Source organism: Hesperophylax consimilis, chromosome 2 (genome assembly GCF_061612785.1).
Source record: "Hesperophylax consimilis isolate HC1 chromosome 2, BYU_Hcon_1.0, whole genome shotgun sequence".
Classification (NCBI taxonomy): domain Eukaryota; kingdom Metazoa; phylum Arthropoda; class Insecta; order Trichoptera; family Limnephilidae; genus Hesperophylax; species Hesperophylax consimilis.
In genome coordinates, this window is record NC_142837.1 from 41,066,336 (window position 1) to 41,082,013 (window position 15,678).

General features: G+C 34.6%; 1 protein-coding gene across 4 annotated transcripts in view; it reads left to right on the top strand.

Annotated features, from left to right (window-relative positions):
* LOC149426022 (zwei Ig domain protein zig-8-like) overlaps positions 1–15,678 on the top strand; it is a 254,330-nt gene that overhangs the window by 89,661 nt on the left and 148,991 nt on the right. For all 4 annotated transcript variants that reach the window (XM_089645526.1, XM_089645518.1, XM_089645534.1 and 1 more), the window contains exon 3: positions 14,230–14,381. In XM_089645526.1, coding sequence (XP_089501652.1) covers positions 14,230–14,381 — 152 coding nt within the window. The remainder of the gene's footprint in view (positions 1–14,229; positions 14,382–15,678) is intronic.

The following is a 15,678-nucleotide window of genomic DNA, read 5'->3' on the forward strand; positions in this document are numbered from 1 at the left end:
CCATTAGATTTATTAGTATTATCTTCTGCTTCAGTGAAATATATTTGTCCCTTTTCATTAATGTGATCAAATTAGCGTGTTTCTATTTTTATTTCTACTTCTGCAAAACATACACAACCAACTATCAGCCACACTCACTAACCAATAGGATTCTTATAATCCATAAATAGTCGTGTTTCAATTGAGTAATAAAAAATAGTCATTTTAGATAATCCATCTTAAGTGACTTTTCTCCAATGCTAAATTTTTATTTAAAATTAATTGTTAATAAATCAACTGCCAACATAAGAATTGAATGTCCCATCTTTGTCATCACACTACAACATTAGTCAAATTTGTGATGTTTTCTGAGTAATGAAATAAATTATAATTCAATGTTTTATCGAGTGACGAATGCAACGATGTTTCCAAATGCCATAACTATGAGGTATTTTGAGATGGACATAATGTATTTTAGCCCGAATGCCCGCTACCAAGTTATTATGTGACGAAAAAATAAAATAAACAAACAACTGAGAGTGTTGACGGATCTTGGCGGTAACTTGGACCCAATCGGCGCAGGCGTCTGAAAGATTAAGATACCGGTAAAGTGGGTATACTTTGCCCATTTTTTCATTTTTTTATTAAATTTAATGGAACGTACTCTTGAAATGGTTGAAATCAAATTATTCTAAACTAAAGTAACCTACCGTTCAAATGCAATGTACATATGGTCATCGACGAACATTCATTTTTCACAAACACGGCTCTATAAAAATCATGTAAATATTATTATTTTTATTCTTTTATCACAATGACAACTCAACACACCATTATAATGTGATATAAAATCATTAAAAACGACGAAGTAAAACTAACCTATAAACCTACGTAACTTATTTAACCTATTTATTGTTTCATCACTTTTCATGACTTTATAACAGTTTTTAAAGGTGCGTTGGATTGTCATTTTGATGAGTTATGCGGTCACCACTAAGTGTAATACTTTTGTTTTGACACTACTAAACCTAACCTTACCTAACTAAACTAAAGTAACCTACTTATCCTTTTATCGCTTTCTTTTTTTTGTCACTGTTCTGTTTAATCCTTTATAAAATATCGTCTTCATCGAAGATAATTTTTTTATTCAACCTTTAATATTATCACTTAATGTAGTTTATAATCCGAAGGTCCCCAGTTCGAATCCTAGTAATACTAAGTTTTATTTCTAAATTTTTTTTTCTGCAACATTATTTAAATAATTGTAAAACAAGATATACGAGTTTAGCAGATCATCCAAATCAAGGCGCTGATTTAAAGTACGAATTAACGTCAAGTACCCACAACTACTTACTGTGGCAAGTTAGCAATATTGCCTACATGACAGCTGACAGGCGCAAATCATCGACTTATCAACTAAAGTGGTGAAGCGAATAAATAATAAACACAAAGAAAAATACGAATTGTACAAAACCAATTATATTAAAAAAAATCCAGTGTTCAAAAAATGAACCGTCCGAAAAAAAGACATCTGAACACAATGATGCCTCGGATTATTGGAGAAAATAGCGTCTCAATTGAGGATGCAAACGAAACCTCATCGATTGCGTCATCCAAAGGCTCGGATGATACTGAAGTAGAATATCCTTGCACTTCAGGGGTAGATGTGCTTAATGAAGCTCAAACACATCTGACAGCTCTACAAGATGTCTTGGCAGAGAAGCAGTCGAAGGTCTCAAAAGACCAGCAGCTGAGAATTGCCAGAAACGTGTCGGAAGTTTTTAGATCCGTATCTCAGCTGTTGTTGGAGCGCGAGACCATGCGTGCTGATCTGGCTACAGTGACTGCCCAACTGAGAATGACAGAAATCAAAGTACGACACGTGAAGAGCGAAAAAAGACAACTTGAACAAAAAAATATTCAACTAGAGTCTGATCTTGGACCTGTAATGCGGAGAGTAGCGGAGGCAACGGAGGCTAGCCTCTCATTTGCTGACATCGCCCGCAAACAGCCTAATGATGCTCACCAACCCCCTCCACTTACCCAATATGGACATCGTGTCGGAGCACCAAGACCAGGCGTATGCGCATTTCCAACAGATGCAGACGCCACCAAGGATAGTGATGGTACCAAAAAAATATCCAGGACATGATTCGGCCATCTGAGCTAGGCGTTCGGGTCACGGGAATAAAAAAGATAAGAAATAAAGGTATCTTGATAAACACGGCAACCGCAGGCGAGCAACAAAAACTATTAAATGCACCCTGTTTCGACAAATCAAGCACAATTAAGGCCCGACTGCCGACCAAGCGATCTCCGAGACTAATATTTTTTGGGGTACCGCGGGGCCTGACTGACGAAGAATTTTTAAGGATCGCCTTAACTGGGGTTCCCAACATTCAAGACATTGAGGGAACTATTGCGTGCTGTAAATTAAGTCACTTAGCTGGTGCTCGCACAGGAAACACTTGTCATCGTATTTATGAAATGCCAGCTATCGTGCGTAAATTACTTATTGAACAGGAGAAAGTATTTGTGAACTGGACTGTCTGCCGCGTCAGAGATTTTATTGGCCTTACTGTCTGCACTAAATGTCATATGATTGGACACTCATACAAATATTGCAGAGATACTAAACCTACATGTGGACACTGTGCACAAGAAAAACACACCCGTGAGTCGTGCCCAAATGCAGCCGTTAAACCAGTTTGCGTGACATGCACCAGATTTGGTAAGCCTGCTGACCATTCAGCCGGAGATAGGGACAACTGCCCAGCTTACATAGCTGCCCTCAAGAAGGACCTAGCTACAATAGACTATGGAGTGTAATATACAAGAACACAAGTGCCTAACTATCGATGACTATACTCCCATGAAGAACTGTCTGCGAATAATGTATATGAACGCCAGCAGTATACAAAAAAAGTTTGACGAAATTGAGGAAAAGGTCAGAAGATTATGCGATATTGTTCATATTCTTGTCATCACTGAAACGTGGCTTGATGTCGGAGAAGAAAAGTTCTTTTGCTTAAATGGTTTTTACAGTGCTTTTTCTTCTCGCCCAAATGAAGGAGGAGGAGGTGTGGCCATATATGTTCTGGATTCTATGAAGTGCTCTATCATTGAAAATTTTTCCAACGAAAATTCATTTTTAGGTATAAGTGTTTGCAGCAGTAATAGGAAACCAGTCAACATTTATGCCATTTATCGAAAACCTAACCCAAACAACATGCACGATTTCCTAACACATTTTGAAAAAATACTGAACAAAAGCAGACAAGATACATTAATACTCGGAGATTTCAACATTGACACTTCCATAAACACACCTTCTTCTTTAAATTTTATCAGCACCTTATTAACATACAATTTCTCAATACAAAATAAATCATATCCCACGAGAGTCACTGATACAAGCAGCACTATTATAGATCACGTTATATCAAACAGACAAAACATTTTAACAACCATATTGAATATAGATGACCCGCTTAGTTACCACAATATACTAATTGTTGACTTTAAGAATAATTTAAAAAAATGGTTAAATAATAGAACTAAACCAAGCTTTACTAAACCTATCATCAACAGTATGGCGGTAAAATCTTATATTGCGACTAACAAATTTGCTATCAACTCAACCAAACCTGAAGAAGGTTACAAAGATTTTAATGATTATGTCAAAAATGCATTAGAAGCAGGTAAAACTACACCCAACGTAAAAACAGGAAGGCGGCAACATCTAAATACACCTTGGTTTGATTTTAAACTTAATTTTCTAATCAAAGAACGAAACCAGCTTCACAAGCAGTGGAAACAAGACCCATGTAATATTACTCTTGAGATACGTAAAAATAAACTAAAAAACATAATAACTAATTATAGGAGAAGTCTGAAAAACAAATATTACATCAATAGCTTTCAACAAAGCCTAACTAACCCAAGAAAAACTTGGAAAACTATTAACTCAATTCTGTCTAACCGTGTACATAAACCCACCAACACAATTGAATCTCTCATCGTAAATAAATGTGATATTAGGGAACCCCGTGAAATAGCGTTGGCTTTTAATGAGTTTTTCCTGTCAGTTGGAGAAAAATTGGCAGCTGCCATTCCATCATTCCCAGATGACTGTAATACAATATATGTACAACCAAAGGCACGACAATCCTTATATATGACTAGGACGAATAAGGATGAGGTAATAAAGGTCATCTCGAAACTTAGGTCGAATGCAGCGGCAGGAATCGATGGAGAAACACCGTGCATTCTTAAAACCTGTAAAGAAGAACTAGCGGGGCACTTAACCCAACTTATCAACTTCTCCATAGGCTCGGGAATATTTCCAAACCAGTTAAAGCTAGCAAAAATTATACCAATTTTTAAAGAAGACTGCAAGAAGTGTATTTCTAACTATCGTCCAATTTCGATTTTATCGGTATTTTCAGAGGTGTTCGAGTCAATTATCAAAGATAGACTGATAAAATACATCTCTAGCAACGATATCCTAACACCACAGCAATATGGCTTTCGGAAAAACTCCAATACCCAATGTGCCACCTTCGATTTCATTTCTAACATTCAGCAGTACATAGACCAGGACGAATATGTGGCAGCTATATTTATAGATCTGAAAAAAGCCTTTGATACTGTAGAATCTACAGTGTAGATCATGAAATACTTCTACAAAAAATGGAACATTTGGGAATAGTCGGGAAATTTTTAAATTTGCTCCGAAGTTACCTAGCTGATAGATTTTGCCTTGTCGATAACGGAGGGAACCTAAGCGACCGACGTTGGAAAAATCACATGTGGAGTGCCACAGGGCTCGATTCTTGGACCTTTACTTTTCTTACTATACATCAATGATATAACTAAATGTGGCATCTCGGGAAAACTTCAACTTTACGCTGATGATACTGTGATTTACTACCATTGTAAAAATCTGAAGGAACTTGAAGCTTTAATGAATGAAGATCTCGCAAAGCTGGCTAAATGGCTTCAATTAAACAAATTAAGCCTCAATGTTAAAAAAACCCAGTACCTTACTTTCGGAAAAAAAGATAACATGGGTATGAATATTATTCTTGGAAATGAAAAGCTACAACATGTTCAAGTAACGAAATATTTGGGGTTACTCATAGACTCTAACCTCTCTTGGAAATCCCATGTTGAGAATGTAAAATCCAAAATTTCCCCGATAACCGGTGTACTTTACCGACTCCAAGGTGTGCTCTTCACGTCTTTACTGCGTGCAACATATTATGCTATGATCCACTCCCACCTGAGTTATCTAGTTAGTATCTGGGGAACCATTAGCAAAAAAAAAGTTCCGAAATACAAGTAATTCAAAATAGAGCCGTACGTAATATATATAATCTGCCATGGGATACACATGTCAAAGATATATACTCACAGACACAAATACTTCCTTTTACAGTCCTGCCAAAGTATAACATCACAACTGCCATTCTACAAATAATTCAACACTCCTCACACACCAACACTAAACCAGTCTTTAATTCTGACATACACCAGCACAAAACACGATCACAAAATCAAATACATTTATCATCATCTACTTACACGACCAAATTTGGAATTAACTCCTTACAATACATTGCACATAAACAATATAACGCATTACCTAGTAATTTAAAACTTCCGGCAGCTAACAAAAAAACATTGACAAAAGCTCTTAAAAGATATTTCCTTAGCAGTTTCATTAATGACTAACACAATCTTTCTCTGGTACTCCATAATAACATCTGCGTTTATTTATTTTAATGTATTTATTTTAATGTATTTTATTTATTTGCCTTGTCCTTCCTAATGTTGTCTTTCCCGAAATGAGTTTTATAAACTCATTGGGAATAATACATTATTACTTTGTTATCATTTTGTAATGTATTATCTTGTAATAAAATAAAATAAAAAAAATAATGTGTTTTTAAGTTATTCTAATTTAAAAATTTTCAGTATCGTGCTAATTTTATGTAATGCTTAAAATAAATAAGAACACATGAAATACGATGTGAGCTAATTTAGTGAAAAAATAGTATTAGATATTTTTTTATCACGAGCCGGCTATTTCACAGTACTTTTCTAATAACAGAACTTTCACGGAACTTAAAATTTATCTTTCAAATTTGGTGAATTGTTAATATTTTGTAAAATAACCCTTAATTAATTAGTCTGAACATTTCTTGCTTTAAATTTCAATTACGGAAATTCGTATTACCACCGTTATGAAATTTTTAATGTACTTATGATATCCACTCGAGCAGATTTTTTGTTTTGAGCGATCGCTTTTCATAATGTACTAAATTTACCTAAAAATATGGGTAAAAGGATGAAATCTAGGTATCAGACAGTGTAAGAGAGACAAAGTGCGTGTTAAATGGGTTAGAATTCAAAAGAACTAAGTAAATGGTTACATAGGTTTCCATTCATATCTATATGTAAGGGATTAAAATATATGCAAATTTGAAATGCTACGCTAATTTATTTGTGAGACTGCTAGTGTGGAATTGTGGTGGAATTACATTCTAATGATTTGGTTAAATTGTTTAATTGACTTCTTTTTATTAAATATTTCCAATACAACTGACTATCATAACCTACATATGGACAAATAAACCAACTTGGGTGCAGACATGGAGCGCTAAATTTCCACTTTTTTTTTGGCGTAATTTAAACACATGCTATGCAAAGTATACCCACGTTACGGTACAATTCAAATGACTCCATCAATATTTTTAGTAAGGTTTTCAAGTAGTGTAACCCAAAAAAGAGCGCGATAAAATAAAATATGGGACTCGGTTCACGTGCGAATAAATCATTGTCACCGGTGATTTATAACGAATCGACTCCATAAATTGACTCCCATTTTGTCAACCAAAAAGGACCATTAAGCATGCTTTTTTTACGGATTTTATAAAAAAAATTAAATTTATAAGGATTAAGTTTGGGATTATATTTTGTGTCCCAGGAAAAAATATTAAATCTAACCCATGCATGTTTAAACGTGTTAATATATAATATGAAAATAAAAAAATAAAAAATTCTACTCTTGGGCTCAACTCTGATGTCATTGATATCCGCCCGGGATGAAATTACGAACAACCAAGGCAAATCACAGTGCAGGCCTTGATGAGCGATGAATTTTGAAGTGTCACGTGATCGAGTCAGTGCCATCGAGAAACATCATTTTGCAAATGGCGGCGATTGTTGTTGACACTCTTTTTTACTGCTGGTTATGTTGTTTTACCACAAGCATATTAATTATTTTAAAGGAATAATTATTAGCTTGAAACACTCATCCACATTGAAAAATCTCCTGATATAAGATACATGACGCCAACGGGACTTGAACCCGTGTCCTTTCGATTTCCGGTCGACAGCTCTGACCACTGAGCTATAGCGGCTTATCTATTATGCATGTTAAGAACCAGGATTGCAGGACTGAGGGAAAGGATAAACCATTCCAGAAACACTATTATCATAGAATCCCGTCTGACTTCAGGATCGAGCATTGAAGACCATTGGAGAAAGATACTTGCTCCCACAATATTAGATCCGATGGATTTCCGTGCTTCTCTGATTTAACTTAATTTCATTTTCTATTTAATTTTTAATTTTTTTTTTTTTTTTAATCTCTTTTTATTTATTTTACTTTATGTAAATATTATTTGTACTTATATCCTCTATGGGATGTGTGGGATTGCACTAACCTCCCCACATCCTGGAATAAAGAATTTATTATTATTATTATTATCTCATGTCCGCGAAATAATTCAATAAATACTAGTGTTTCATTCAACAATTACTGCTTGTTACATTTTTTCACCTGAAACAACCAACTTAATTTTATATGAGAAAGGCATTGTAAGTGCTAACTCTCTCACTAGATGGCGTCGAGACAAATTGTCTACATTTTTGGTGAAGATACTAGAACTTGTCAAATATTAATTATTATTTTTTTGGTAAACTAATGTTTAAGACAAGATTTTTTATGCGTAGCACAAAGGGTAACAATTATTTTACAAGCAATAATTATTAGCCTAAAACACTCATCCACATTGAAAAATCACAATGACGTCATGTATATTTTATCAGGAGATTTTTCAATGTGGATGAGCGTTTCAGGCTTATAATTATTGCTTGTAAAATAATTGTTACCCTTTGTGCTACGCATAAAAAATCTTGTCTTAAACATTAGTTTACCAAAAAAATAATAACAAGCATATTAAATAAAGACAGTGACTAGACCAAAGATATTAGAAGAACGAGATATGCTATGTTGGTCGCCGGACCGTAGGCGGAGTACTACCTAATTAGGGTACTTTGAATACTATCGGGACGTGTACGCACAGAAATCTGTTCTATGTATTAGTGCGGATACCTTAGCGTAAGCGAAGGAGTGCAGTAGTGTTGGTGAACAAAACCGGCGACACTGGGCAAAACAATTCCGCACAGTATGAACTGCTCATAGCACATCTCGTTCTTTTAATATCTTTGGACTAGACTATTTTAAACAGTGAAGTTTATTTGGCTACAGAACTGACTTCTCTAGTCGGTCTTATTGATAACAATGTAATCTCTCACAGAATACCTCACTTTAAATTTGAGCTTTTTTAGAATTGTTTTACCTGATATACTTTGAGCCGGTGAAATAAAAAAAGGAATACTGCTTATTAATTTTGTTGATATTCAAAGTTTTGCATTTCAGAGGACTGGGTATGATGACGAGTATGGCAAAATACATCAGTCGAGACCCGTTTGTATTTATTTTTCCAAGTCTTTGTTTTTCTTTGCCAGTTGGTTTGTATCTCCGTAACTGGATAACAGAAAATATTTTTGCATAGTCGTCGCTTGCCAAAATAATAAGATATAAAGAACTTCTGACGTATAAAGGTACATACTTATTTGTAAACACGACATGACTTACAAAAAATTATTGTTTGCCACAATAAGTCTCATGTGTGTCGCGAAGGAAGAAGCATCAAAACTGTCAATTTAAATTAACGACTGTTCATTTAAAATTACTGAAAGTACACACATATATATTATATAGTACATACGGCTTTGCTAGGGGTTATCCTTGGGCCACTGTGATTTTTTCGTTGGCCATTTAAGATATACAATTTCATAGTTCATTACCTTGATTTATCTCATAATTAGTAATGAAATCGCCATAAAATATTTTTATACGATTTAATTACAAAAACATCGACTTTTCTCTACTTTCTATAAACATTATCTTCATGTATTATATTAATCCTTCCGGAAGACATTTTCCAAGTGATAGTGAAAATCTTATTAAAATTCTTTGCGTAGCTTAGAAGTACTAAGCGCACAAACAGATAGACGCGGATCGAGACTTTGTTTTAAATTATAAATATTTAAAAAAAACAGCTCTATTTATTGGACAAACATGCCTTTTTTGAAAGTAAGTGCCATCTGTTGGACGTAAAAGCAACCTGTGCTAGTGTTTCTCTATCTGCATAGACGACTGAGCCACAGAAACACGTGGCGGAGTACAGCTAGTTTTAAATAAATCCAACTTGTAAAATTAAGTACAAGTGCGAAATACTACGGAACAGGTATTTGGACTAGGTATTTATTCATACTTGTATCAGTTCATACTCTAGTACGGCCCGGTAGGAAATCTCATTTCTAAAATCTGGCCCGGCTGTTAAAAAGATTGGCTACCAATGTTGTCTGTTCTATTAAATAAACTGCATGCGAAAATCTGATAACTAACATTTAGGCGATTCCATAGTACGTAGTAATGCAAAATCATGTGTTTTTGGTTTGAAAACTTGGTCACCTAGAAATGTTTCAGATGCTTTAATTAAATACTGCGAGTAGAATACATCTTGGCCTTTGAAATAATCGAGTAGTTTTTAGATAAGTCTTTTTATAAGCCCAGAAAAAAATAATGTATAAGGCCTATGAAAACTGCTTTAAAGTTCAAAATCTCCTACATACGAACCCATTTTAGGTTATGATTTTATTGTATAATGTGGCAAATTAAGTTATTTATAAAATGATCAAAAAAAAAATATTTATGCCTGAACATCCACAAAATAAAATAAAAGCCACTTTTTGGCCAAGTTTTTTTCTTGCATAAATCAAAACAGGCGGATGGTGTTAAGCGGGAATTTGAACCTTATCGCCATCTACTTAAGGGTTGTTATTGATAGCCGCTCAATTCAAAATATTACACGACGTAGTGCATCGCCTTAAAGATTATTCTAGGCAAAAACAAACTTATTTTGATAAATGTTTATGATAATTTTTGAAGTGAAACTTCTTTAGGCGCGTAATGGATTTTCGGGGACGGAGTAAAACCGAGTCAGGATCGACACGAAAATGCGGGTACCCCCACCACCGCTCACCGTTCACTGTCCCTCTCTCACCATATGCGCTTGTTGAGGTGGGGGAGCCGCTCACGAACGTTCTCTCTCTTCTCTTCTTTCCTCTCTCTCAGACACCAGCGAACTGCGCCACGCCAAGCATCAGCTGCTTGGTTAGTATACTGCGTCGTGAGTGTAATACGAGTGAAATACGTAATTGATTGTGGTTCATACGGTTTGGTACAGAATTTCAGTGTTAAAAATGAGTAGTGACGAGATAGAGGTGATGAACACATCATTGTCATTGTAATTTCTTTGTAATTTTTAATTGTAATATTGTTATTTATGTAATATTGTATACTTGTGAATAAATTGAAAATTTTTGGAACTATACATTAATCGAACGTCATTCATCTATAAGAAAATATTAGAAAAAGCAAATCCATGCTTCGTCGTTGAATTATTTAACCTCTAATTTTCAAACTAACCTAAGAGAGAAAATAGAGATGATGAAATGAAAATAGAGAGAGAGGAATACTAGAAGTTTCACTTCTGTCTTGCGTAGGCTTGACACACCCACTTTTTTCTAAGCCCTGTATTTGTCCAACAACGATGCCGGAGTTCCTTTAAGATTCCCCGAAAGACAAGCGAAATATTTCCGGCGACCGCTCTATTCAATCTATTCACTCTATTGCAGAAATGTTGCTCAAATGCAAACAACGTAGCGGACGACAATGCAGATTTATACGACCCTGACTGCGAGAGTTACATATAAGTTTTAAAGTATCGCTGGCATCATATAACTCCACTCGTAATGCGGAAACATTAAATTATGCAGAATTCGGAAACTGTTTTGATGTGGAATATCAGGAGGTCTACTGCTCGTTTGGGGGAATGTAAATAAAATTTATTTTTGACATAAAACGAATGAATTAAAGTCGTCTCGTTGGGATTAATCTACACGTATTGACCATCAACGTAGGGATAAAGATGATTTTTGTAAATCTTGTAGATTTGGGAATTCCGTTTTCCAGTACGTCACTAATTCTTTTGAAGCACCCGGCGTTGCCCAGTGGATAAGGGCTGTTTATCGGAATCTCATGTAAATTTTTTCTCTTGTTTTAATGGTCGATTGTGTAAAATTTCAACGATCTCCAAATAAAGCCCTAGATTTGTTTCGAAAAACCAACAGAAATTTAAAAAAATAAATATAAATATTGAAAGAAGATATATTAATTAGTTGAACCACGATGATTAGACTGTGAGATTAAAAACGAGATAAGTGTTTTTTTTTTAAAGTTTAAATTTGTAAAATCAATAAGGTTTTCCAAAATAGTAATTATTTATTTAAACAATATCTGAAGCTGTGTCGAATTTAAAATTCGCTATGTTTTCAGCTATTTTTATTTGTCTCATAATTTATTAATTATTTTATATTTTATCGTTGAAGACAATATAAGCGATTTTCAAATAAAATTCTGCCTTGATGTTATTAATGATATTGTCTTCAATGATGAAATATAAAAATTTGAGGTTTTAATTTTTTTTTAGTTTACACAACCTATTTTGCAGGAAGAAGACGGAGCAAGGGGTTATCTTTACTACCTTTAAAAATTTACATTAACCTTTCCCTTACTGTGCTAAAAAAATACACGCGTTCCGGTGCTGTGTAGTCAATACACATCTCAAAATATGCGATTTAATATCGGAAAAATATTAATATTCATTGTAAATCGCTTATGTTTATTATTAACAGAGGAATAACTAAAATCTTAACCCAGAATTTATTATATTTATAGAGTAATGCAATGTGTAGTAAATACACACCACAGATAAGGAAAGGTTAATAAATGCATTTGAATAAATAAACGAAATCAGAGGAATGTTGATAATATCAGAAGTGAAATCGAATGATTTCGATCAGAAATGCCACGGCTGGTATGAATATTTCGATCTACGGAACTATAATGTTGGTTAAGAGGTAAGTATATTTTGGTAGCACAATACCGAATTTCAAGTATTCAGCCATAGTATGTGGAGAACCCTTCTCACAATCATAATAAAATCCCTAGCATTCTCAAACCAAATGGCCATCATAAAGGTGTAAATGATAAAAGCTCTACAAAATGCGCTTTTTTTATTGCATCTCATTCTTATGGATAAAAAATATCAATTTATTGGTTCTCGTGTGCCGTAGATTCGATCATTTCCTGCCATTGTCAGGTGTCGGAGGAAAGGCTTTATTACGATTGCCGCCGTTCCGGGCCAGTCAAGGTAGACCGCCGCCGGAAATCAGGCAATTTACAGACGAAGGGGGGACTTCCGGTCCAACGGCTGAAACGGAAGTGGATGTGGCAAGTGTTTGCGCCTTCCTCGGTGCCTTATTGTGAATTGTGAAGGAAACCTTCTCGAGTGAGAGACGCCCTAACAATTTCTTCGTGGCGAGCCAAGTATCACCCTGCCCATGGGACAAGACGGGGCGATGTGCATTTTATTGTTACAATTATTATTCCCGGAAGAGTTTCCTAGTGGTCAAGACTTGTGTAAGGATAGATAAAATGACTCTTTATGTCATATTATATAGTTTTTGTCATATATTACGTTTCTGCAAATAGTGGTGTTGTGAAGTTTAGACTTTAGCTCCAACGGCGTAGTGTGGAATTCCCACCCATTTGTCAGGCTTGCTTATCTGGCCACGTGAAACTTAACCTAGAGAATCTTAATGTCGAATGTACTAAATGATAGTTCGAACTAAAAAGCATAGATGGCTGTAGTGTAGATAAATCTAAGAGTTTATATGCTTCTCCCACAAATGTCGTTAGTTATTATAGATTTGCAATCGAGATGTGCAACATAGAAATTTTGAGATATAATATAGACATTGGCATCCAGGCCATCCTACACACTCGTTCTCGATTAAAAGTTAGTAGATTATTAAGAGTTTACAGTCTAAATAAAGATAAAGTATTTTTTGTGGAGAAGCCGTTATTATTTATCAAGAAACAATGTACAACGTATTATTTTCTTTTCTCTTGACCATGCATAAAATAATTATATTATACACACTAATCATTTTTATGCCCAATTGCGTTTTTAAGTCATTAGCTTGGAATTTTGACATCATTATTGGATATGTCAAAACATAACACACGTAACATGAGCACAGATTGATTTATTATATTGCCAGATCTTGTTCTTGAGGAGGCGTTTATTATCGCTAAACAACATTACCAAGCACGTTGAAATTTCCATTTCAAATAAGAAAAACTGACAAGGAAAATCCTTTAATTCTCAAAACTTATTTATTATTTTAATATAGTGTCGTGCAATGCATGTCTTCTACTTGTATTTAAGGTATATTAAATAATACACAAATCTTCTGCAGTGATTTGAATGTTTCATTCTTGCAAAATGACAACCCCGCGTGGATGATCTGTTGTGCTATTCAGTCGTCATCGCGCTATTTACTTGCTCAATTAACTTCTTTAAAGTTTTTTGTTTTTAATTGAAAGCAAATAAAATTTAATAGCCTCTATTTTAGTTTTTAACATTGTGACAGCTGTTTCGGCGTTCACGGCAATTGTTAATGTAGCTAGGCCATATTGGAATGACTTATTTATATGGATTATTTATCCCTCCCCTATTTTATTTGCATGTTAAGAGTAATTTATTTATATTTGCGGTGTAAATCAAATCACCAAGAAAATTTAAGAAGAATTTACAGGTAAAATTTTCGAGTTCCCCTTTTTCCCCGTAGTTGGATCCCGAAACAGCTACCATGATAATGAAAACTGAAATTTTCAGAACATCATAATAACATTACGTAATTCATGGGTGTTTTAAACGCAATATCAAAAATAATCTATAAGCAATTTTCTTATTTTTGCAGGATATTCGTGGAGCGTTCCTCCCCGAGGCGTAGCAAAAGGTTTTCAATCGTCCTTGCCGGAGTTTGACACATCATCTTCATCGGAAATATCCGTGGAACTTGGACAGGCTGCCTACTTACCGTGCGTCATAAAGAACCTTGGAGACAAACAGGTAAGTTCACGTTCAAATTCCACGCAATCTTAACATATATTATTTCGTCTTCCTTTTAAGTATTTGGTGATCAAGTGTCACCGACTAATATACATTCACACCATAAAATTAACTAGACAACTGTATAAATTTGAATGGAAAGCAATGTCGCAACTGACTAAGTAACTTTTTGTGTTAGTCCATTTGGCATCGCTCTGTCTCTCTCTTATTTTCTGATATCGAATAGCCATCCGCCAACCAATGGAGCGTTTTTAGCCACATTTTGGGCAATTTGCAAACACCCACGAGCGTCCGCTGGCCAAAATGTGCCCAATTTGAACAGATATTTTATAACATTTATGGGAATTATTTTGAAACTTCCCGTGGGTTAGAATCTTCCATTAATCACAAAGCTAACTTATTGGTTTCACACTTTTTTCAACAAGGCGTTAAAGCATCTTTTCTGAATTATTCATTATTTAAATTCCCCAAACAAGTTTTTTTTTACTTTTTAGATATTTTTTTCACTGTAGAGTTATTTTTTAAAATTAATGAGCACTCATTTTCTAAACATAGCACTAGCTTGAAATAGGAATGAAAATGTATCAAACAAATTCGTCGATGTTGAACACGTCAAAAATATATTTCAAAGGTTTTAACGTTTCAATTGTAGTTGATCAACTCTCTGTTGAATGACACTTGAAAGCATATTGACAAGTGCGAACCCTCTTTCAACAAAACATAAAACAAAAACCAAAAATAACCAATTTCTTAACCACGAACTTACTAGTCGTTTGTTAACCCGATAGATACCTTCGCGATACCTTCTTCAACACCATGATATCATCCTGAAATGTCCTTGAAAATTTTGAGAAGATAAATATTATTTTTCACTATGGATAAACATTTTACAAGACAGTTTTTATGCAAAGCACAAAGGATAACAAATTATTATACGGAATAATTAATAGCCTGAAACACAATTATGAATTGAAAAAAAATGCCGCCAAAGGGAAATATTATTTAGCTGGTCACGCTGTGATTTGTTTGAGGTGATTTCTCACGAAAACGGCGCTATATAAATTAGCCAAATATTATCAGAATCTAAAGAAATAGATTAAGTTTTATTTTATTTTTTTGAATACCGCAGAAGAGTCCCAACAGCTCCCAACCGCTTGGAGCCAGTGACACAAGAAATCCTCAATCGGGGTTAGTTGTGAGGTTGGAAGTAGCGGTGAGGGAGGGAAATGTGGGGGAGTACCTGGCTGCTTAGATCGGGTCACCAAACATGGCTTAAGCCATTTCAAGCAACGTTTCA